Source organism: Microtus pennsylvanicus, chromosome 4 (genome assembly GCF_037038515.1).
Source record: "Microtus pennsylvanicus isolate mMicPen1 chromosome 4, mMicPen1.hap1, whole genome shotgun sequence".
Classification (NCBI taxonomy): Eukaryota; Metazoa; Chordata; class Mammalia; order Rodentia; family Cricetidae; genus Microtus; species Microtus pennsylvanicus.
This window is the reverse complement of record NC_134582.1, coordinates 73148490-73174376: the sequence shown is the minus strand read 5'-3', so window position 1 is coordinate 73174376 and position 25887 is coordinate 73148490. Positions and strand designations below refer to the sequence as shown.

Here is a 25887-nt window from a genome sequence, read left to right as displayed (position 1 = left end):
TAGATTTCACCAAGTTGATTATTGCTTATGTTTCAAACATATTCAAAGGTGCTGTAATAACAAAGTTGTATAAAATTCATGTTTTTTAAAAGAACTATTGTGCATTTTTCATAAACTATGGAATCTAAATATGACATTTGTGATTCAATGTGGTATTTATAGTTAGCAGCGACTTTTTAAATGCTGGCGTAGCCATAAGCTTTTAATTTTATTTTCTGTGCAATAAACATTTGTTTTAGAAAAATGTAGAATTTAGATATGACTAATTTAATTGTCTTTGTTTCGGACTATATCAGGAAGTTTATTATAGTTTGCTTAGTATTCTAGATTTAAAGTTCAATTAGTTTGGGAAGCAGTCATTTTACAGGAATAAAATTATTCTCTGTGAAACTTTGGCAGCACATACCCTAAAATCATAATGATACAGAGAAGATTAACATGGCACTTGTGCAAAGGATGACACATAATTAATCTTTTATTTTATACTATGAACTTTACATAGATGGTTTTGCAACATAATAAAGATTTCCTCATTTGTTTTTATATGTGTGTGATCAAACTGAATAGTTATAGTGTTATATACAATCACGATAAATACCTCCTCCATGAAACTAACATTCCTTCAGTAGAAATACCAAGTCTTGAAGAAAAACCTTTCTGATGTATCTCTTAACAAAGCCCTGTATACAAACCAGCAGCCGCAGACTAGAGTCAAAGAAAAGTTGCGGCTGAGTTCAAATCATTTCATTTATAAAGCCAAATGCAAAAGAGATTTGTTCTCAGGCCATTATTTGCCATCGTTTGACTTTCTACAGTAGCTGGCATTTCCACTTTTCTCACTGGCTGTGTGTAGCCCACTCATTTCTCTGCATCTGCACTGTGTCCAGGGAAGATATTCATGTGCAGTGGATGCTGGGGTGAGAATGAGCATTATCAGGATGTGTCCGTGCTGTTTGAATTCTTGCTGGATGTCTGGATTCCTAATTTCTCTTCTTCTGGATCGTTAGCTTTCATTTTCTCATGAGGAAAGATTAACCCTTTCCAGGCTGACTGGCAAATCTTCCCAAATCTGGAGGAGCCAGGTAAGATGACTTCCCACATCCACATCAGAACGTGTTGTCATGTGAATCCCTGATCATCACCATTCTGATTATCATGGGATGGAATCTTTACTCTGCTTCAGTCTGCATTTCCCTGGTAGCTAAGGATTTTGAAACCTTTCTGAAGTGTCTACCAGCCATTTCTATTTCTTCTTTTGAAAACTTTCTATCCAGTTCAAAAGTCCATCTTTCTATTTAGTTTGTTTTATTGTTTGTTATTTTTCAGTTCAGTGCATATCCAATATATACAAAACACTAATTCCCTTGCATATACAGTCAGCAAGTATTTTCTCCCACTGTGTGGGCTAATTCTTCACTCAAGCGGCACTTCCATTTGCTGCTCAGTAACTGGACTCTAATAAAGCCCTTAGAGTCAGTAGTTGGTCTTAGTTCCTATGACACACAGTCCTACCCAGAAACGCCTTTCGTGGGATGCTAGGTTGAAGTGTATACCATCCTTCTTCTGGGTCAGGTGAGGTTAATCCATCTATAGCTCATCTTCTATTTCTAAGGATTGCTGGTATGATGTGCACTGAAGTCATTTTCCCAGCTTATACAGTTATCAGGCAGCACTTCCCATCAAACACCATGACTGTGAACATCGTCTTGTGTGAAGTTGGTCACATGAGGCAGTTTACCGTCTACACAATGATCATTTCCCACGGCTTCACAGTCAGCAGCAATGCCATACTTCAGAACTGATAGGACAGCAACTAATATCTCATGAATATCTCAGTAATATATTATGATGCTTCCTACATAAAAATAAAATGACGGAGTAGCTCATTTTACGTCATGAGTTTTTGTTTGACTTAATAATTTAAAATCATTCGTGCTGTGGCATATATCAACACTTCATCTTGTGACTTAAAATCCTTAGGCTATGAGTATACATTTCACTTATATATTCTTCAACCAGTGATAATTTGTCATAGTTTTAGGCTGTTATTATTAGCTAGCTGTTCTAGAATATTTGTTCATGTGAATTTTCCTTAATACATATTTTCATTCATCCAGGTTGTTTGTGCAGCAGGTTAGGTCATATGGACAATTCTTTGAGGATCAACTGCACTGCCTCTCACCATTGCTAATGTAGTCTATATTTCCACAGAATGAGTGAAAAAGTTAATGCAGAACAGGTCTGGCACTACCAGATATCTGTCATCTATCTATCTATCTATCTATCTATCTATCTATCTATCTATCTATCTATCATCTATTTATTTATCATATATCTATCATCTATCTATCTATTTATCTATCATTGATCTACTCTCTTTCTATCCCTATAAATGATTTCATCTTACATTTTCTTTCTACATATCTTTCCACTGTACCTTATTTCCTCTCTTATTCCTTCCTTCATTCCTTCCTCATTATTTCCCTTTTACTTTTGTCTTTCTCCCTGCCTTTCCCTAGCTTTCTTTTTTCATTTAAGTTTTTTCCATTTTGCATGCCAACCCCAGTTCCTCCTCCGTCCCCTTCTTCTGACTCTCCACTTCTCCCTTCCCACCCCCATTCATTTCTCAGAGGGGATAAGGCCTCCTTTGGGAAGTTTACAATGTCCTTATCTTTCAGTCATGTGGAGCTTGCTGTAGTTGCATAGACCTACATCCATGGTGCTGATCTTGCAGGCCAAGAAGTGTGCTGAAATGACATGCATAGATCTCTCTACATCTATCCTGAGATTCCATTCCTACTGGATATTCTTAGATTTCCTTTATGCTGGGCACAAGTGAAAATACTATTGCACTTTGCTTCTCAGTTTTCTTATTATAATTGATAAAGTAATAGATGTTGATGAATGGGGTTGTTTAGATAAAACTAAATATTTGATACCTCGAACTTCAGAATACTCTTGAAATTCAAATTTATATGATTTATACATTAAGTCTATTGTCTGTATTTTTAAATGAGGTTATACAACAAGGAGAACTGAATGGAAACATCTTTTTTTACAAAATACTGAAATTGCCAGAGTAATTTTTACATTGCTCTTCTCATGTGAGTCAACACCAGGGCACTAAATTTGAGAGAATTATCTAACTCCAGGTGGGATTCCATAGGCTACATCTGGGAGAATTTAGAATTCCATAAAGAAATAAATCTTTTCCATTTCCATGGGCTTGATGCATTGGGGACCTTAGCATGTCCATACCTGTGACAACAACCTCACCACTCCCTAGAATACTGACAAATTAAGGGGGATTTCTCTTTATGAGTACTAATTACTACTTCCCCTTATAGCCCTAATGGCTTCTCTGAATGCAGACATAGAGAAAGCATTGACACTGTAGGCTGATCCTTTGTGAGACAGACAGGGGTCCTTCCTTTGTTAACAGGACTTTGTAAACCTGATTCAAATTCTCCAATCTGGCAATCAAATAAAAAACCTCAGTGTGAAGATACAAATGAGTAGTTCCTTGATAGAAGAGTGTACAGCTCTGTGATACTAGGATCCAACTGAGAAAAAAAGGAGGTATATGTGAAGAACAAAAGATAGCAAGTGGAGAAAGAAGGCAAATTCATGAATGAGCAACTTAAATGCCGCATGTTCTCCAGGAGTGGGATCCAAGGCTTTCCCACTAAGTTGGAATTAAAAAAAAAAAATACGGTTTTTGACCTTGTAGTCAAAATGAGTGTTTCTTGCCAACAGTCATTATTCAAAATATAACCAAAGTTTTCTCTGCTTCTATCTTGAGATTTAGGATAAAGCCATCCACATAAACCCAACAATTTTGGCCATCTCTTAAGGATTCTTCATTCACAAGATGATTGGGTACTGGACTCTGTAGTACAGCTTCCTGTAAATTCTTTTCTAAATTAATTAATTTTTCTGTTATTCTTCTTTCAAACATTACATCCTGATTACAGTTTCTTCTTCCTCCTCTTGAATTTTGATCATTAACATATCATAAATATATCCTGGGCTTGGCACATATTTGAGCTGCCTCGTAGCCTGTCTGGAGCTTGCTCATGATGCCTACCTCTTACAAGATCTGCCTGGTGCAAACTTCTATCTCACAGGTACTACATTATTTCTAGTAATGCAACATTTTTACTAAATTAACCAAAACGCTTTTTAAGTTATATTTTTACACTTACGGAGCCAAAATGCTCAGACTTATATTAGGGCTATTTATATTCCTTCCTAGACACAATATTCATACTATTTAAACACTCCTTTACTCATTGCCTCACACCCAGGTGAAAACAGGGATACTAACAACACTGGACAGCATCATTTCTCACCTCTGGATTGCCCCATAATCTTTATGAAACACTAAATATCACACTAAGCTCTGAAAACTCATTGGCATTTAAAGGACAGGGTTCTAAATGTCACCACAATTCTCCAAAACAACACACTCAGGTCTATCACAGCAACAGTCCTTTTCTTGCTACCAATTTCTGTTCTACTTTGACTTCTGTCACTACGCTAGAGATCATAAACAAAAAAAGTGGTTGGTAGACTTTTAATTGTTTCTATTTCATTAGAGGTTCTGGGTCTGTTAAAATTGATCACCTGAGAGTCATTTTGGTTTCCATTTCCCTGATGGATAAGGATGCTGAGCATTTCTTTAATTTCTTTAATTTGTTTCTTGGCTATTTGAGATTCCTTCGTTGAAAATTCTCTGTAGAGGTCTGTACCCTATTTTTAACTGAATTATTTGATTTTTTGATGTATGGTTTCTTGAACTCTTTAAGCATTTTGCAGACCAGCCCTCTATTGGATGTGGGGTTGATGAGAATTTTTTTCCCATTCTGTAGGCCGCTATTTTATTCTATTGACAATGTCCCTTGCCTTACAGAAGCTGCTATTCTATCTATCTATCTATCTATCTATTTATTTTTATTTATTTATTTTGGTGTGTGTACCTCTTGAGATTTGCTTTACTTTTAGTGATGTGGTGGTCAATTTTGGATACAGTTCCATGATGTGTAGAGAAGGTATATTCTTTTGTGTTTTATAAATACCTGTTAGGTCCACTTGGTTTATATTGTCTCTTAGTTCTAGCATTTCTGTATAGTTTTTTTTCTGGATGACCTTCTTATGGTCTAGAGTGAGACATTGTAGTCTCCCTCTATCAGTGTGTCAGGATCAATGTGTGTTTTAAGTAGTAGTAGTCTCTTTATGCACTTTCCTACCCCACTGTTTGGTGCATAGATCCTAAAAGTTCAAACAGACTTTTCCTTTCATGAGTATGAAGTGTCCTTCTCTATCTTTTCAGATCAGTTTTGCTTGACGAATATTTTGTCAGGTATTAACTGGATATAACAACTGGCTTTTTAGGTCCATTTGCTTGGAATATATTTTTCCATTCTTTTACTCTGAGGTGACATCTATCTTTGATATGGCTCTTGGATGCAGCATAAAGTTAGATTCTATTTTTGCATTCATTCTGTTAGTTGGTTTCTTTTAGGGTGGGGATTGAGACCATTAATGTGGAAGGTTATCAATGAATTGTGGTGTTTTTTATTCCTATAGTTTTGTTATCTGGGTACCCCCCCCAATTTTATTTGTTAGTCTGGGGGGATACCTATTCTTTGTTTTATCATGTATGTTTTTAATCTCTGAAGGTAGAAGTTCTTCTTCTAGTGCCTTCCATAGGACAGTATTTTAAAATAGGTAATGGCTAAATTAGAAATGATCATAAAATGCCTTTCTTTCTCCATCTATCATTATTGAATGTTTCCTGGGATATATTAGTCTGGGCTGGCATCAGAGGTCTCTTCACGTTTGTAGAGTATCTGCCCTGGGCTGTTTGTCTTTTACAGTCTCCATTGAGAAGTCAGGGGCTATTTTAATAGTCCCGTCTTCATATATTGTCTTTCCCGTTGCAGTCTTTCGTATTTTATACATACATAGTATTTTTATTGTCATTGTTGAGGGGATTTTGTCTTTGTGGTGGTTTGTGATTCCTGTACATTGTACCTCTAGAGGCACCTCATCCTTTAGGTTATAAAATTTTCTCTCTTATTTTGTTGAAAATATTTCCGGTGTCTTTTACCTGTGTTTATTCTCCTTTTCGTATTCTTATTCTGTCTTTCCATAGTGTCACACATTCCCTCGATGATTTGTGTTTGGAATTTTATTAATTTATTATTTTCCTTTACTAGAGTATTTATTGTTTCTATCTTGTTTTCAGTTCCTGAAGAATCTTTCTTTCAACTCTTATACTCTTGTTGAGTTTTGACTCAAAGGTTTGTGTCTGAATTCTAAAATTTTTCATTGCCAGAATTCCCTCAGTTTGTGTTTTCTTTATGGATTCTATTTCTGCTCTTAGGCCTTGAATTATTTTGTTCATTTCCTTTCACTCTGTCTGTCAGCATCGATTTCTTCATTTATCTTGTAAAGAATCCTATGATACTTATACAGTCTATTTTAAGACTGCAGCTATGTTACTTTTATCAGTGCGTGCTGTAGTATGTTTTCTTGGCTCTAGACGAAGCTAGTACAGGGTTGAAGTCATGACAAGGTAGAGTCACAGCCCAGCATTGTGCATTTGAGGAGCACATGGGGTCAATGGCACTGCACAAACGGGCCAAGAATTGGGATTGGATGAATTTGTGTTAGATAAAAATATCAAATCCAAAAATTATCATATAGCTTTTCAGGACTGGAATTCTGGAGGATAACTAGAACTCTATAAGCAAACCACGACCACTGGTTGACTACCATCTCTCACAGCAGATCCACTCACATTAGCCTATGAACACCAGAATAACACCCAGTTTTGAGTTCATAATGAACTGCAAGTTTGATCACAAAAAGTCACTGAAAAAAAAGAGAAAGAACCCAGAAAATATATTTAAATTTTTTACTCTTTAAATGATTTTTATTTGCACAATCTTTAAAACTAATACTAAGTTTCTACAGGAATCATAAACATACATTGGTTAGAGCAATAGTGGCCATAATGCCAAACAGGTGAAAGGTCTCAAAATTCATATGACGATGAAGTTTTTCAGGGAAACAATTCTTGAAAATACCCATCAAAGGGTGATCACCAAGAAGCAAATAGCACTCATCTGTAAATGTTGTCTTCCACCAACTGCTTCCTTGTGACATCATCAGGCTGCTCATACAGTGGGGTAGTGGGCATATGAAGCAATTCCACAATGATTGTTCCGGTCTTTGGCAATTTTCATGTAGCCCCCCTTGCCCCATTTTGTACCCCAGCTGAAAGAAATAATGTTTTTCATTTAGTGGAAAAATCATTGCATGTTGTATTTATTATATAATATACACACATTACATACATTATACACACACACACACACACACACACACACACACACACACACACACACATATATATATATATATATATATATATATATATATATATATATATTGACCAGAGACCAACCTAACAGAAGGATCAGAAAAGGTAGAGGGTCTACTCCTGAGCATCAAGAGGCAGCAAAAACAGGACTATAAACACCACAGTAGAGAATAGGCAGAATGATTGTCTACTCCTATCTGGTTCAAAATTAAGAAATGTATCAGATTTTAGAAAAGCAATGAGCATTTTATTGTGCCTGTAACTCAGATTCCCAGGAAATGATGGCAGAACATACTTAGACCAAGCTGGCTAGCCAGACTGACTAGACAGTGAACTCGTAGATCAGTGAGACACACTGCTACAATATAGAAGCTGCATAAATTGAGAAGAATCTGATGTTAACATCAGACCTCTACACATGTGCACTTGCATACACATGTATCCACAGATATGCAAACATTCACACATGGACACAATCCTCATGAATGTACATGGGAAGACAAGAACAGACACTGTTCAACTTAAATGGGATAAAGTTTTATGCTATGATTCTAACTACTGACTGCAGTGTGCAACTCCTTTATGAACCCCATGGAAAGAGAGCCAGTGCTTTTAAGCACTGAACTATTTCTCAAGTCCCTGAAATTTAAAATACACATTTTTGGCAATTTATACCTGTTCTTGATCGTCCAGTAGTTTTTACCATCTGTTTCATTTCCCTTAAATCCATAGCCAACCACCAGAACTCCATGACTCGTTGAACCACTGCTGCAGTTTGGCTCATGATAAATACCTGAGAAATAAAGTGGGAGCCAATGTGAGATGCACAGAACACCTGACAGTGAGCCTACCACCAACAGTAGGAGATATTTTCAGAGTTCTCTGAAATGATGGAAACTACAATAAAGAGCTTGATTAATTGTTACCAAGACTAGCACTGTAAGGAGAGTTTCACAGAAAGGGGGAGCAATCCCAAACAGCATAAAATTGCTGATACTCTTTGCCTACTTGCATATGAGATGGCTTCTTGGAATTTTGCACTTTTTATTATAAAAATCTCATGCCACATTAAATTCATACAAGATAAATTACTTAATTCAAGATCTGTTTTATTTTAATTTCAGACAATCGATTTCTATAAATACCTAAAACTTCCATGAAATGGAGGAGAGTTGAAAAATTACCCAACCAATAAATGTTATTAATTATAGCACATTAACTTGCATGTGGTGGTCACATCAGGTGAAAAACTGCACTCAAGTCTATGATACAGAGAGAAATAAAATCCCAGAAAACCAACTATTCACATCACATTTATACATAAATACCAATATATGAACACATTGTGGCATAGGGATGTCATAATGTTTATCTTATCTAGAAGAAAATGTGTATACCTTTCTCATAGAACCTGAATGAATTATGAGAAGCATCAATTCCTACAGAGATGGGCCCAATCGTTGCTACAGCAACCTTTAGGATATCCTCACTTTCTGGGAGGGACACAAATCCTGTGATATCAGCAACAGAATTCTTTGGATTATACCTGCATGGTCCTTCCTTTAAAATATAAAGAGGTAAGATAGTCAGTTACTTCCAGACACCTTCTTGGGAACAAGAGCCCAAACCATCACACTCTGCACTTTGCAGCTGAGCACACTCTAGTCTGGGCTATTGTAAATGATCCCAGGAAGTGAAATGCTACTATGAGATTTAGAGCTGAAAATTAGTTTACATGTCTTCAATAACAACCAGTTGGTCTTCCTATCCATAAGATATTTTAATGGTGGAGAAATCTGTATAATATGTACAATAGCTTGAATATTCGTCATGTGCACAGAAGCAAAGAGAGTTGTGATGGAGGAAGGTCATTGGTTAAATAAAAAGAAACTGCTTGGCTCTCATTGGTTAGGAGATAGGTGGGAGGAGTAAACAGAACAAAACGCTGGGAGGAAGAGGAAGTGAGGTCAGACTCGACAGCTCTCTTCTCGGGAGCAGATGCCTCTGCAGAGAGACACCATGCCCCGCTCCCGGGCAGACACACGCGATGAAGCTCCGACCTAGAATCCTCCCGGTAAGACCGGTGCCACAGATTATTAGAGATGGGTTGATTGGGATATCAGAATTAGCCAGTAAGGGCTAGAGCTAAGGGCCAAGCAGTGATTAAATGAATACAGTTTGTGTGTAATTATTTCGGGTAAAGCTAGCCGGGCAGGCGGCTGGGGTATTGGGGACGCAGCCCCGCCGCCGCCCTTATTACAACAGAGTTGCACTGAAATCATTTCACCAGGAAGCTATGCAAATGTAGACACTCTAATGACAGAACTAATGTTGTACAGTGAGATTCTACCAAATAATTTGAGTTCTGAAGGCAGTGGATTTTCTCTACAAATATCCCACACTCCAAAGTGAGTTAAAATGACAACATAGAAGGTCCACTTACTTTGCCTTCATATGGATAAGTTGCTTCAGCCTCCAGACCTCCATTGTGCAAAACATACTGGAATGCATTGTATGTATCACCCGAAAGACAGCCATTGTTGCCTTGAGGTTTAGAACAGTCCACCAGGTTCTGCACACTCAGAGGGGTGAGCTTGCCTATTTTCCAGATTACCTGTGCTTCTATGGCACCAATTGCAGAAAATGCCCAGCAAGAACTGCAGTTGCCCTGAGTAGGGAAGAAAAGATTGTCATCCCCAAACAAAGGCCAATCACAGAAAGAACTCAGACAAACTTACACTTTTTGAAAATTATTTAAAAGCAGTTGATAGATGACTGGGCAGGGATAATCAATCCCCTAAAGGACCTGACTCCTAGAAGTCTGTTCATGTCTCGGTTGTGTCAGATTTGCACAGACCAATTGGTTTCATGGGTTATTAGTGACAATAATAGGGCATGAGTTCTACAGAAAGAGTGATGGAGTTTAAAAGAGAGAGGGTGTGATGCTTTCCTAGGATTAATATACTTATAAAAGTGTATGAAGCAATCAAAGAAGAAAAGATATTATTTAAAAGTGTATTGCTCCTCTCTTCACACTCAATGTGTATAACACACCATGTCCTTTTCCTCTTCAACATGCTGTAAGCAGATGGGCACATGACATGGCCATACCTGCTTTCTCACAGACGGGCACATGACATGGCCATACCTGCTTTCTCACAGACGGGCACATGGCATGGCCATACCTGCTTTCTTACAGGGGTCACATAGCCTTTCTTTCGCCAGTCCACAAATTTGGGGAAAACCACATCACCAACATCACGTTTCCAGAAGCTCTTCCCCTTGTTGTGAGTTCGAACTGGGAATTCAACCAACATGTTCTTGAATTCTTCATCGGTCTTCAAGGAAAAGTACATAAATGCTTATAAAAGAAAAGACTCCATGTAAAGCACTCAAGAGAGCACAGTGTGAAGTAATGCATGTCACGCTCACCATGTCACCAAAGGCGTTCATTTTCATGGTGTAGTCATTCTTCCCCAGGGCATTCTCCTCATTGTGATGTTTAATAAATTTCAAGTTTTTTTCCCATACTGCTCTCCTTTGTGCTTCTTCCTCCTGGATAAGAACATAATGGGTGACATTTCTTTATAATTAAACTCCTGCATGAGCTGACCTTGTGGACTTGCTGCTGCTGCTAATGAGAGGCCTAGGAGAGCTAGCCTCGGACACTAGAGCCACACATCCTCCTCATACTGAGGAAAGGGGACTCTGGCTACCCTGTGCTCACAAGGATCATAATTATGTAATCTCTCAGTAATGTGGGGGGAAGGGGGGGAATCTGTGACTTCTATTTTTCCTGGACAGTTGCAGCAGCAATTGCAATGTGCTCTGAGGTTCTTCTGAAGAGTTCTTAGGTTACTAACCAGGCTGTATGATTTTTCATATTCCATCTTCCACATTTGCCATTCAGTATCCAATGTGGGATCAAGTGTTGGAACAACTGAGGGCACTCCCAAACACAGGATGACCAGGAAGAGTATGGACATCATGACTAATGCACCTGGAGAGGGGAGAGATATTAAGACCTGCCTACACAAACATTTATAAAATGTCTTCAGCTTCTGATGTTATTAGATCCAGTGACAAAGTGAAGAGCATGAGCTCAGAATTCTAGCAATGAAAACTTAAATTCTGTTGCATCTTATTATTTCAGCGAGATCTCCATACATAGTAACAGAAGCTAAAGAGATTTCTATCAGGCAAACTTTGCTGTGAGAATGCCTTCAGTCAATAGCCTTTAAGATGCTGGCTCACTCCGGGCGTGGCCACATGTACTATATATACAGATGTAGAAACATGTGCAGCCCCTTGGCTGCTGGATTCAGTTCCTGTTCCCTGCTCAAGGAGAGGACTGCTGATCTGTGAGTCTATCCCTAAATAAAGAGACCTCTATTATACTCCATTTTGAGCTAGTGTGGGACTACTTTATTATAATCGACTATATCTCATGTCCATACCTATTATTGGCTCTATTGTACCCTTCACTGAATATATGTCTATATGAATAATGTTTTCCACAATGAACAATAAATTTTCCTACAGTAGTCTTTAAAAGTTTCCAGAAAAAATATGGGACCCCACAACAACGACAACCTGGTTGATATGATGCCATGATGATGATAGTGCTATTTTAAGATCAGTTTTGGGTACCAGCTGCTCAAGATGATTCCAGCTTGGTTAGTTTAATTGGTGCACCTACTTACAACATTCTGGTCAGAACTTCAAATAATAACTTCAGAGGCCCTACCAACTACTCAGATGATGTGGGAGTCCCCTCTGTGTGCTGTGATTACCATTAATGAATAAAGAAACAGCCTTGGCCTGTTGATAGGGCAGAACTTAGGTAGGTGGGGAAAACTGGACTGAATGCTGGGAGGAAGAAGGCAGAGTCAGAAAGATGCCATGGAGCCTCCCGAGTCAGACATCCCCCGGAGACAGACATGCTGAAACTTTAGCCTGTAAGCCACTGTCGCGTGTTGATACACAGATTACTAGAAATGGGTTAAATTAAGATGTAAGAGTTAGCCAATAAGAAGTTAGAGTTAATAGGCCAATCAGTGATGGTTAATCTCAGGACTCCAGAGATAGAGGCAGGCTAATGTTTGTGAGTTCAAGGCCAGCCTGGTCTACAGAAGGAGTTCCAGAATAGCCAGGGCTACCCTGGGGAAAAACAAGGAGAGAGAGAAAGAGAGGAAGAAGGAGGAGGAGGAGGAGGAGGAAGAGGAGGAGGAGGAGGAAGAAAGCAAGGAAACCAGATCCAAGTGTAGATGTGGAGTACAATAGGAAACCCTTATGACAATTCATGCTCAGGACTTTCTGGGTCTCTAAAGCAACCGTCTCGGTGGAGCCTGCATAGGGACATGGCACCTCTCACTCTATGACTGCCTCATCTGCACACGCACTGAAAATAGATACACCCAGGGGTCATGTGCAAGAGACCATCTATATTTTCCAGGACATGACATTTGACGGTTACCGGTGTGTATGGCATCTACTGTCACTCTCTGTGGAAACACTCAGACTTGTACTTAGTGGATACTCCGCAAACCTGGAGCTAGAGGAAAGAACATGGGATTCTCCTCTGCCTTCCCTCCACCCTCCCCTCCCTACTCATAGCATGTATGCCGAGCTTTAGAATGTGTTCTCCTTGGGGATCTTCCCATGGAGTCTCTCCCAGGCCCCTCCAGGACAACTTAGGATTCTGCCTCGGAAGAGTCAGGGACTCACCTGTGGGGACTGCCACTGCCTCAGTTCACTCCACAGACTCAACCCTTCAAATGTTGCTGAAGTCCCAGGACCTGGTTCAGCAACCCCGCTCTTGGGCTTTAAATCCCAAACATTTAGACAGTTGGCTCTGCCCCTCAATCATGTCCTCTTTTTGATTGGTTGTGTTGATGACGAGTTTAAGCATCCAAGAACTCTGACTTCAGGCTCTTTCTGAGATATAATCTCGGACTCTCCCTCAGGGATGAGTTTGGGCTTCCTTGTGGATTTTGAAAACCTGATTTTGCTGACCTTGTCAGAGAATATTAGCCAGCCATACTACAGACTTTGCATCATATTATACCTGGTATTTTTCTTGATGACTATATTTCCTGGCAAAGCTGTGCTGTATTTCATACTAGAAATGGAAGGTTTGGTTTCCATCCTTGGCTTAGACTTAGTTGTTATATTCTGATTTGTGGATAGTTCACAGCTACGGTTGATCCAACCTCTGGATGGTTCAATCTTATAGAACACAGACCCTGAGATACCCTGTTTCCCTCTGTCAGGGTAGAACACAGCTGCATCTCACTAGAATCTTTAGGAGATAGTGACTCCTCAAGAAGAAAGTCCTGTGTAAGGCTGAGCACTAAGTGGGAAAGCCAATGGCCTGCTGTGAGGGGTCTCTTGACACTGCCTTTTCTTTCGGAAACTAAACTGAGCCACCACCTAGAGGCACCGTCTTATCTTTCACTCTTGATGATGGCAACACAGGCATCAACTGGAAGTTCCTGTATTTATCAGTTTTCAGGACATATTCTGCTGGCCTTAGAGGCAGCCACACTGTTTTGTAACAAGCCCTGGGAGTTACTTAGGACTATTGTAAAGATAGATCTGAACACTAAATAAGAATACTGCACTGTCCTTCCCCTGCCTTAGCACACACCCTTTCTGTCTGTATAGCTATTTGGCTAGTGTTTTTGGTTGAATCTTTTTCCTTATAAGAGGCCCGGTGGAAGGTACTGTCTTTTCACCAGTATTAAAATATGGAACAAACAAGAGGTAAAAAATCTCAAAATAATGACTATCACATTTTCCTTATTTTCTCAGGTTGTATTATGTCATACGAAACAGAGTTTTATATTATTTGATTTATCCATTGATTATTGCATTTGTGGCTTCCTCAGATCAGGGTAGAAATATGTGCTATGTATGAATTCTATACCCTTCTCTTCCTAATGCACATAAAATCCAAGACCAATCAATAAGCTGCTAAATGTAGCAGAAACAGAGAATATTTTTGAGGAGTACATCGGACTATTTTAGGGAATTTGAAAAACACCAAGTAGAGACGTCAGTTCTTACTTCTCACCCAGAGTCTTCTATGCTATATTTAGCTTCCATTTGTTTGATTTATTTTAATTCATTATTTATTTATTTACTAAATTAATTTTAATCTTCTCTCATACATTACATCCTGACCGCAGTTTCCTCATCCTCCTCTCCTCCCAACTACTTACCTCTGTTTCCTGTCAGAAAAGGGCAGGCCTCCCAGGGATATAAAGTGAACACAGCATAACAAGTTACAATAAGTAAGACGAGACACGTACCCTCGTGTCAAGGCTGGACGAGGCAATCCAGTACAAGGAAAAGGCTGTCAGGTGCAGGCAAAAGACTCAAAGACAGTCCTTACTCCTACTGTTAGGAACCCTACAAGAACACCCAGCTACACACCATAACACATATGCAGAGGATCTAGGTCTGACCTATATAGGTTCCCTGGTTGTCGCTTCAGTCTCTGTGAGCCCCTATGAGCCTTGGTTAGTTGACTGTGTGAGTAGACTTCTCCTAGTGTTCTTGACCCTTTTGGTTTCTACAATCCTTTCTCCCTCTATTTCATGGAATTCCTCTAGCTCTTCCTAATGGTTGGCTGTGGGTCTCTGCATCTGCTTCCATTATCTTCTAGATAGATGAAGCCTCTCCAGTGATGTTTATGTTAGGCTCTGATCTACAAGTATAGCAGAATATCATTAGGAATCATTTTATTGAATTTTTTCCAGTTGTGTTTGGTTTTATATTTTTATCATTTTCTTTTCCACCTCCAACTTCTCCCAGATGCTCTTCACCCTGCCCACCCAACTTCATGTTCTTTTTATCTCTTAAAAAAGAAAAGGAAAACAGCTACTACAAAATGTGATAATCAATTTGTGTCCACAGCCTTTCCTGAGGATTACGTATGCCTTGGGTTTTATGTGGAACACCAAGTGTCAAATCTTTGGGCAAATCTGACTGTCCTGCTCCAGACAGCTAGAATTTGAAAATAGCTTTCTCACTATTGGTGGGGTATTGTGCTCATTTCCTCTTCTTCATATTGGGATTACGTCCGGCTTGAGCTTGTGTTAGTGTTGAGCATGTTATCACAGTCTTGGAGTTCATTCATAAGTACTTCAGGCCAGTTGTGTCTGAGAAATGTTCTTTCCTTAAAAATCATGTCCAGCTCTGACAATCTCCCCACCCTCTCTTCCACATAAATCCCTGAGCATAGGAGGAAGGGGTGTGTTAAACACATCCCATTCAAGGCCACTCATTCTGAAGTAGTCCGGTCTCTTTATATTGTCCAGTTGAGGATTTCTGTGCTAATTGCCTTCGACAGCAAGAATCTTCTCTAACAAGGATTGATCAATGGCCTATGGATGTGACAATATGACCTTAGGACTCTTCTGTTACTGTTGTCTTTTAGCAGAATAATAGTGGTATGTTTTCCCCTTGGGCCTGTCATCTACCTTATATCAACGTTTCTCACTTATAGTATCAGGTGTGGGATCCATCTCACAGAATGGCCCTTTTGTCAAACAAAATGTAGCTGTCTACTACCATAATAGTTGTGTGACTGTTCCTCACATTTTATAGGGGGATTCTTGTATATCTTAGATTTTATATCATAGTGATATTAATGATGGCTCTCTCCTTACATAGCATGCACAGCACCATCAAGCATTATGACTGCTACTCAGTAGCGAGGAAACAACTAATGAAGAACCATCTTTCTCTGTATTCTACACCATAAGAGGTCTTCAGCAATGGAGTCATATATCCTGACAAATATTTAAGAAGATGAACTCCATTCTTAGCACTAGGGACTTATTTTCATACCTATAAAGTCTATTTGCAATATTGTATCCCTCATTATATGTTTATTTCTTTTAAATTCTTTCAATAAATGTATTTATTTTCAGCCACTTCTATAGTAGTTGGTTTTCATACTGCTTTTCAAAAGGCTTTTAGCATTAGATATCTCTCATCATATTTCCTCCTCTGCCCAAAGTGAGAGATATTTAAGTCAGAGAGAGTAATATATTATTATGTCCATAAATTATTGAAACATTTATTATTCTCAAAATATACTAAGTAAGACATGGCCCTAGTTGAATCAAAGTTTCAAGTGCCTGCTAACACTGTCTCCATCCATGTATCCTCTCTTTTCTAAAAGCAATTTTTATAAAACAGAAGAGCACAGACCATCACTATTTCTCTCTGAGCACTCTTCCTATCTGATCAGGATTCTTCCCAGTTAGGCCCCAGGTGAAGTCTGTTCAACTTTACCTGCCTACAGCAAGTTCCTGTACATCTGATTAGTCACAATCCCTTCAAACCAAATGTTTCTGTTTCTCCAGAATATTACGCATTTATGGAGCACTAACGTTACCGTTGGAACAAAATCTCCTTACATGGGTTTATGCATTGCTAAGACTTGCGTCAGTACAGGAGTGTGTCATCCCTGTATGTATGTCAGTGTTGCTTCATAGGTCATCCTGGTTACAATTTCGTGAGTTTTTCAGAATAACTTTCTCTTATAGAACAGTTTACTTTGATATTCTTCTTCCACTGTTCCACTAGGGGAGCAGAGACCTTTATGAAATGGACGTAACGTTGTTTCAGAGACTTAGACTGTCATCCTAGATGGCCTCAAGAATCACAGTTTGCTTCTCTTGGAGCTATGAGCTCTCGAGTTTGCCAAGCAAATCATGAGGGCTGGGTCAGGCATGAAATCATGGATCTGTGGCTCAGCTTCCATTTCTAATGATTGCAGGAACATCATGTGTTGACGCTATTTCTGGCAGCCCCTCTACCTACAACCTTCACTTCTATGAACACCTTCATATGTAAGCTTAGTCATATGAGGCAACTTATCATCTAGGCAATGATTCTTTCTCCTGAGGTCATGGTCGGTGGTGACATCATAACTCAGAATTGCTATGAAAACACATTTCGGAAGTGTATCTCACACATACTGAATGATATCCTTGGGGAATTATATCTAGATGTTGGAGTTTGCTCAAGCCCCTAGGATGGTTCTGGCTCCACTGACATTTTAGAAGCACTGTCATGGAGCTGTAAAATGAGAAGAGGAGTGTGTGTAAACTGCTCAGAGCAAGACAGAGTATGTCAGTGCTTTACATGACTGTAAGATTCTCACAAACAGGATGACTGCCTTCTGGGTCAACCATATAATAGTGCGTACAGACCTGCGTCTCTCATAAATATTGTCATCTTTTTCTCTACTGATCGTAATAATGCTCCAGAACTAATTTCTATGAGCTTGTATTTGAATATACAGATCCATGGGGCAAGGCACAAATTACATAAATGGATGAAGGAGAACTGTGCAGAATAAAAATAGATTGTATTCAGAATTAGCAGAATTTCTGTGCAACCAGATATCGTCAGTGGAGACATCTTGCAAATGTGGCAACAAAACATTTAGTTATTTACTTCAAGATGAAAACTATTAAGTCATTAATATATCAGCAAAATATAGTACTACTTATTTAAAAATTAATAACAAAGGGCCATAGGAATTCCTTTAGCCAGTAGCCTTTAAGATACCAGCTGACTTGGGCATGGTCTCTTATACTATAAATGCCAAAGTAAAGCATGTGCATTCTCTCTCTCTCTCTCTCTCTCTCTCTCTCTCTCTCTCTCTCTCTCTTCTCCTTTTTCAGGAGAGACCTAAAAAAGACCCCCCCCAATCCTAACACCGTTAAACAACCTGAACACCTACTAACGGTTAAACATAACCCACCATAAATAGGAGAAAGCTTCAAAGAAGTGCCTAAACAACCTAACAAAGTCAATAGACTTAGAAGATAAATAGATTCTGTCATAATTTCTACATAGACTTTAACTATGACCAATGACATGAAAAAATCATCGTTGTTATTCAACTATAGAAACACCTAATGACAATCATCTGAAAAAAGTCCACTAAATAAAATTATCCATCACTCATTCATCGACCTCCCAGCCCCATCAAATATGTCATCATGATGAAATTTTGGCTCTCTGCTTGGCCTACGCTTAATTGTCCAGATCCTCACAGAATTATTCTAGCCATACACTACACATCAGATACATCAACTCCATTCTCATCACTCACTCACATCTGCCCAGATGTTAACTACAGCTGACTAATCCGCTATCTACATGCAAAAGGAGCCTCTAGATTCTTTATTTGCCTGTTCCTCCACGTAGGATGAGGAATTTATTATGGCTCCTACAATATAATCAAAACTTGAAACATAGGAATTGTACTCCTATTTGCAGTAATAGCAACAGCATTCATAGACTATGTTCTCCCATTTGGACAAGTATCTTTGTGAGGAGCTACACTAATCACAAACCTCCTTACATCAGTACAACCCTGGTAGAATGAATCTGAGGTAGATTTTCAGTAGACAAAGCCACTCTTACATGATTCTTTGCATTGCGCTTATCCTTCCTCTCATCATTACAGCCCTCATATTAGTCCACCTACTATTTCTCCAGGAAACAGGCTTCAACCACCCATCAGCCTAAACTCAGAGGCAGATAAAATCCCATTCCACCCTTATTACACAATGAAAGACTTTCTAGGAGCCCTCCTTCTATTAATAGCTCTCATAATTGTGGTTTTATTTTTCCCAGATATTCTTGGAGACCCTGATAATTATAGCCCAGAAAATCTACTTAACACTCCACCACACATTAAACCAGAATAGTATTTTCTCTTTGCCTATGCCATCCTTTGATCCATTCCCCCCAAATTAGGAGGAGTCCTAGCTTTAATCCTATCAATCCTTATCTTAGCTCATACCTTTTCTCCACACCTCAAATAACAAGGGTTTCCCTTCTGTCTGATTACACAAACAATATACTGAATCTTACTAGCTGACCTTCTTATCCTCACATGAATTGGAGGCCAACCAGTTGAACACCCACTTATCATTTTCAGACAAATAGCCTCAGTCGGCTACCACGCCATTATTGTAATCTTCATACCAATCACAGGCATAATTGAAAACAACATTCTAGACCTAGATCAAATGTCCTGATAGTATAAACATTACACCGGTCTTGTAAATCAGAAATGAAAATTATTTTTTCTCAGGACACCAAGAAGGAAGGACTCCTCCCCCACCGTCAACACCCAAAGCTGACATTCTTTTTAAACTACTTCTTGTACATAAATTTATATAGTACATTAATATATTTATGTATATCGTACATTAAATTATATTCCCCAAACATATAAGCATGTATTAACTATCAGTTATATAGGACATTACATTCTTTATCAATATACCACTTATTAAACCATGATTTTGATACACAATTACTTAATTGATGCTTTACAGATAAATCTGCGTCATCTTACATACACCATTTTGTCATAAACCTTTCTTGTCCATACGACTATTCCCCTCCCCCATTTTGTCTATTAATCTACCATCCTCCGTGAAACCAACAACCTGCCCACCTATGCCTCTCTTCTCCCTCAGGGCCCATTTAAACTTGGGGATGACTAATGTGAAACTTTACCAGGCATCTGGTTCTTACGTCAGGACCATATTAATGTTTTATAGTCCATACGTTCCCCTTAAATAAGACATCTCGATGGTACGGGTCCAATCAGCCCATGCCTAACATAATTGTGATCTTGGGCAATTGGTATTTTTTATTTTTTTATTTTTTAAATTTATTTATTTATTAAAGATTTCTGCCTCCTCCCCGCCACCGCCTCCCATTTCCCTCCCCCTCCCCCGATCAAGTCCCCCTCCCTCATCAGCTTGAAGAACAATCAGGGTTCCCTGACCTGTGGGAAGTCCAAGGACCACCCACCTCCATCCAGGTCTCCTAAGGTGAGCATCCAAACTGCCTAGGCTCCCCCAAAGCCAGTGCGTGCAGTAGGATCAAAAATCCATTGCCATTGTTCTTGAGTTCTCAGTAGTCCTCATTGTCCACTATGTTCAGCAAGTCCGGTTTTATCCCATGCTTTTTCAGACCCAGGGCAGCTGGCCTTGGTGAGTTCCCGATAGAACATCCCCATTGTTTCAGTATGTGGGTGCACCCCTCGCGGGCCCGAGTTCCTTGCTCGTGCTCTCTTTCCTTCTGCTCCTGATTTGGACCTTGAGATTTCAGTCCGGTGCTCCAATGTGGGTCTCTGTCTCTGTCTCCTTTCATCGCCTGATGAAGGTTAATATTCAGGAGGATGCGTATATGTTTGTCTTTGGATTCACCTTCTTATTTAGCTTCTCTAGGATCGCGAATTATAGGCTCAATGTCCTTTATTTATGGCTAGAAACCAAATATGAGTGAGTACATCCCATGTTCCTCTTTTTGGGTCTGGCTTACCTCACTCAGGATAGTGTTTTCTATTTCCATCCATTTGTATGCAAAATTCAAGAAGTCCTTGTTTTTTACTGCTGAGTAGTACTCTAATATGTATATATTCCATACTTTCTTCATCCATTCTTCTATTGAAGGGCATCTAGGTTGTTTCCAGGTTCTGGCTATTACAAACAATGCTGCTATGAACATAGTTGAGCATATACTTTTGTTGTATGATAGGGCCTCTCTTGGGTATATTCCCAAGAGTGGTATTGCTGGGTCCAGGGGTAGGTTGATCCCGAATTTCCTGAGAAACCGCCACACTGCTTTCCAGAGTGGTTGCACAAGTTTGCATTCCCACCAGCAATGGATGAGTGTATTCCTTTCTCCGCAACCTCTCCAGCAAAGGCAGTTGGTATTTTTTAATTTTGGGGATGCTGTGACTCAGCATAGCCATCAAGGCCTGAAGGTCAATTTATTATGTAGCTGGACTTTTTAGTCAAGTATCATTTATTTTCATATAACCCTCCACAATAAATTAATTAATGGCTCCAGGACATTTAATATAAGCAGTACTAACCATGCAAATGCTATGTTCCTCCTACCAGGCTTCCAAGGACTTAGTTTCCATGTTTGTTAGACATACGACTCAAACCATACTAAAAAAAAAGCCATTTCAGCCAAACCCCCTCTTCCCCCGACACCTGAAATCACCTATCCTTGTCAAACCCCAAAAGCAAGGGACTCAAAAACAGGTTCTCTTATCCATTCTAGTAATCCACCAAACGTAACTTGAAATTTAGTATTCGCAAAAATTTTAAATAAAATTTTTAATACCAAAAAACAACTCAAAGTCCACAAATTTTTCAAATAGGATTTCAGTATTGACTTTTGTTAATGTAGCTTATAGAAAGCAAAGCACTGAAAATGCTTAGATGGATGCAAGCATCCCATAAACATAAAAGGTTTGGTCCTGGCCTTATAATTAATTTGAGGCAGAATTACACATGCAAATCTCTGATCTCCCTGAAGTTTGGCAACCACTGTTGTGTAGTTGATGAGCACAGGACCCAGTTACAAGAGTGGTATTTCTTCCTTAAAGAGATATTTGTTCCCATCCCAAGAGGGACTTTCTCCTCATCAATGCTAATCCTCACCTACCTAATGGTATCTCTGAACACATCAGACATAGAGACCACTGATCTTGTGAATAGATTATTTGTGTGATAGACATGGGCACTTCCTTTGTTATAGCTCCCTGTAAACCTGACCCCAAATCCACAGATTCTGACAATAAAATGAAAAAGGAAAGGGTGGAAGCTTCAACTTTCAAGTTTTGAAAAAAGCCTCAATTTTTCATAAAGAAAATTTTATATTTTATGTAGAATGTTAAACATATTATTTGTGTGCACAGAAACAGGGATGCAGGCAAGTAATTTTTGACAGAAGAGTTTAGAGCACAATAATACTGCTTTGTAACAAGATCCAGCTGAGAAGCAAGCAACAGTAAGTGGGAAGAACACAGTAGGGCAAACAGAGAAGGAGGGCGAATGTGTGAACTTTCACCTTAAATACCAAGCGCTCCACAGGAGCGGTCCAACCATCATCTCACTGAGCTTAGATTAAACAAAAGAACCTTCAGACCCTCTAGTCTTTCCCTTGATGCATCAGTAAAATGAATATTCCTTGTCAACAAACACTATGCAAAACACAATCCATGGCACCTCTGCTTCTTTCCTGAGGTTAGGGATAAAGACCACCAACTAAACCCTGTCAGGTTGGATGTTTCTGAAGGATTCCTCACTCACACAGTGATTGGGTACTTGACTCTGTAGTATAACTTACTATAAACTCTTTAATATTTTTTTTCATATCATCATCCTGATTTTTTTCTCATGTGATATTTGGATTCCAGAAATTCTGGGTAGAAAGATCTCTCACTCTATTCCTTGTTTGCCTGAGACACCCCTGACCTTAGCATCTCCAATACAATTGAGTAAGCCAGGCCAAGGAGTTCATAAGGAATGGGTGAGAGACTTGTTTTAGTAAGTATTGTTTTTTAGGCTAGAATCAGCTTGGCACAAGGCAGTAACATCAGGTAGGCCAGTTAAACTCTATTAACACACTTAACTTTAAGAGATTTTTATGAATGAAGAACTGAGGTCACTGAGCAGAAAAGGGGGCTAAGAACTACTTCATGTTTACCAGCAGGATTCTTTTCACATTGAAGATCACACAGCATCTATCTAGCTAAACACAGAGGACTAAAGCCACACTGTACTCTCAGTTCATTTGCTGATCTCTCAAAACTTCTGATTTTTATTTTGCTTCCTTAGCAATGTATAGACACATTCTTAAAACTCTATCTTGTACCACTAAGACCCTGCTTTGTCAGAATATGTGAGCTATGGGGAGAAGACGGTAAGAATATAGGCAAATATTAGAGTGATCTTGCATCAGGCAAATACAGTGAACCCAGGCTAGCAAAGTTATATAGAAGAATTTCCATCATACTGTGTCACAGTGACAAATTATTCTAGACTTTGAGTCAGGTACTCTTTGAATTCTAAGAGATATACAGTCATCAGGAAAGAGCTGGTCAACAGGAAAGGAAGCCCTGGGCCAAAACAGTCCATCCCTCCTGAGTCACATCTATGCAAGTGTCCTCTGATAGAGATATGAGGACTTCTGTTCTCCTTCTGTCTCATATCTCTGCCTTCCCTACACAATTTTACTTCCATATCCTCCTCACTTAAATGTTCTTTACCTGTCAAGAACTAAGCAATGAAAACTTACCCATCAGAGGCATTGTCCCCTATAAAATACTTGTTCATGGATAAATCTTAAGGAACAGCCCCAACATTCTAAATCCCTGAAGAGCAAACTTGTACAGCCACTATGGAGATCATTATGACAGTTCCTCTGAAAACTGAGAATTAATCTACACCGAGACCCAGCTATACCACTGATGACAGAAGTTACAAAATAATCCTACACTAGATCAGAATTATGTATAATAAATTGTTATTTGTTTAGGGGAGACTCACAGATCACTGTCCTAGATCACAGGGGTAACAGGAACAGAGTCAAGCAGCCAGAAGCAAGAGCCAGAAGCAAGAGAACGAGTGCAAGCTTTACAGCAGCATTTATGATATAAGAGACCAAGTGGGCTGGTATCTTAAAGGCTATTGGCTGAAGGGGCTCCTGCAGTACATCACTCTTAGGCATATACCCAAAGGATGCTCAGTCCTACCTTAAGGACACTCACTCAACTATACTCATTGTGGCTTTATTCATAATACTCCCAAACTGGAAACAACCCAGATGTCCCTCACCTGAATAATAAATAAAGAAAATGTGGTACATGTACTCAATGGAGTACTACTCAACTGTTAAAAAAAAGCCACTGTACAATTTTGAGACAAATGGATACAACTAAAAATAAAATCATTCTGAGTGGGGTAACCCTGGCCCAGAAGACAAATTGGTATGAATGAATGTATCTTCACCTGTGTGTAGTTCACGACTAACAAATCTACCAAAGCTTATAAAAGTAGCATCACAAATATGACATTAACACCTCAGAAAACAGTGACAGAATTTTAATATCATGAGGACATGCTCTGTGCTGCTGGTACAGCTGTCGAGAGAGCTCAGAGGGACAAACACTGCCCACACACGGTGAAGAAGCCTAGCTCAAGTCCAGGACTCCAGCATAAGGCAAGATGGGGTCTGGTCAGTTTCGAAAAGCACTTAATGCTCTTCCATAGAATCTATATTCCTGGCTTGCCATGAGCGTGCCACCAAGTTTTTTCATTAATATCTAGAACATGTTCTCACCTTCCTTATAAAACCTGAATGCCAGATGTGCAGCCTCAGTGTGAACAGACATGGGCCCTCTAGTTCCTCCAACGTTGATTAGGACTACTTCATTTCTTAGGAGAATCATGTAGACTGTGACCATAACAGCAGAACCTTCAGGACAGTCCCGGCATTGTCCTTTCTTTAAGAGGTAAACAGGTAAGAGGCTCAGTTACTTCTGCCCCTCTGTGGAGCATGAATCACAACCACAGAACTCTGCACTTTGCAGCTGAGCACACTCAAGTCTTGGCTGTTATAAACCATCCCAGGAAGTGAAATCAACTGGGAGATTTGGAACAGAAAATTAGCTCTCTTCTCTTCAATGACACCCCGTAAGTCATTTTATAGAAATTTTATAGAAAATTTTCATAGAGAAAAATTTATATTTTATGTAGAATGTTAAACATACTATTTGTGTGCACAGAAACAGGGATATCTACATGAAAACCACTGATTCAAATAACCATGTAAATGCTGACGTTGTGTTGACAGCCCTGGTGGTTTAAAGGAGAGCCTGCCATTTAATAGGATTCTAAAGACAATTGATTATTTCTGAGGTTGTCCCTTTGCCTAAAAGGGACTGAGATGACAACTTAGACATTCTACTTACCTTTGTTTCAAATGGATACATTTTCCTCAGGCCTCCATTGTCCTTCACATACTGTAAGGCATAGTTTGTAGAGCTTGAAGAAGAGCTTTGTGGTTTAGCACAGTCCAGTAGGTTCTGTACACTCAGATGAACCAGTTTTCATGTTTTTTGGGACATCTGCCCTTCTGTGGCACCAGTCACTAAAAAATTATCAACAAGAATTACATCTACCCTAAGCAGAGAAGTAAAGATAGTCATCCACAAACAAGTAGCAATTCCAACAACTCAAACAGCTGAATAGTTTTTTGAATAAAAAATGAACTATCCGCACTAGGCAGGGAGGGAATGTCATTCTTTGAAACTTAACAAGTGGCCACTTGCTTATGCCACAGGGAAAGTGACATACTGTTGTCTGATGATTACTAATGACAATTTTTATAAAACAGTCATGAAGTCTGAAGAAAGATGTGGTAGAGTCTCTAAGTGTACAATAGTTTATTGGTATGATCAATATGGATATGTGAAACCATCAAAGAATGAAAACATTCTTTTTTTTAATCATTTTTTATTGAGAAAATGAGAAAAAAAAACAAGTTTTTACCTCCTCCCAGCCTCCCATTTCCCTCCCCCTCCTCCGACCCTTCTCCCCCTCCTCCCACCCTTCTACCCCTCCCGCACTACTTTCCCCCTCCCTCTC

At 39.2% G+C, this 25887-nt stretch overlaps 1 protein-coding gene and 1 pseudogene across 1 annotated transcript; one reads left to right on the top strand and one right to left on the bottom strand.

The window, feature by feature from the left end:
* Positions 1-384: 384 nt before the first annotated feature.
* LOC142849175 (U6 spliceosomal RNA) lies at positions 385-484 on the top strand (annotated as a pseudogene).
* Positions 485-7184: 6700 nt separating this feature from the next.
* LOC142848728 (cathepsin R-like) lies at positions 7185-11379 on the bottom strand. The gene is made up of 7 exons (XM_075970911.1): positions 11254-11379; positions 10823-10945; positions 10576-10728; positions 9834-10058; positions 8788-8950; positions 8066-8183; positions 7185-7284 (listed from the first exon to the last, which is right to left on the bottom strand). Exons 1-7 carry the CDS (start codon positions 11377-11379, stop codon positions 7185-7187), a joined length of 1008 nt encoding a protein of 335 aa, XP_075827026.1.
* Between the last annotated feature and the right edge of the window lie 14508 nt (positions 11380-25887).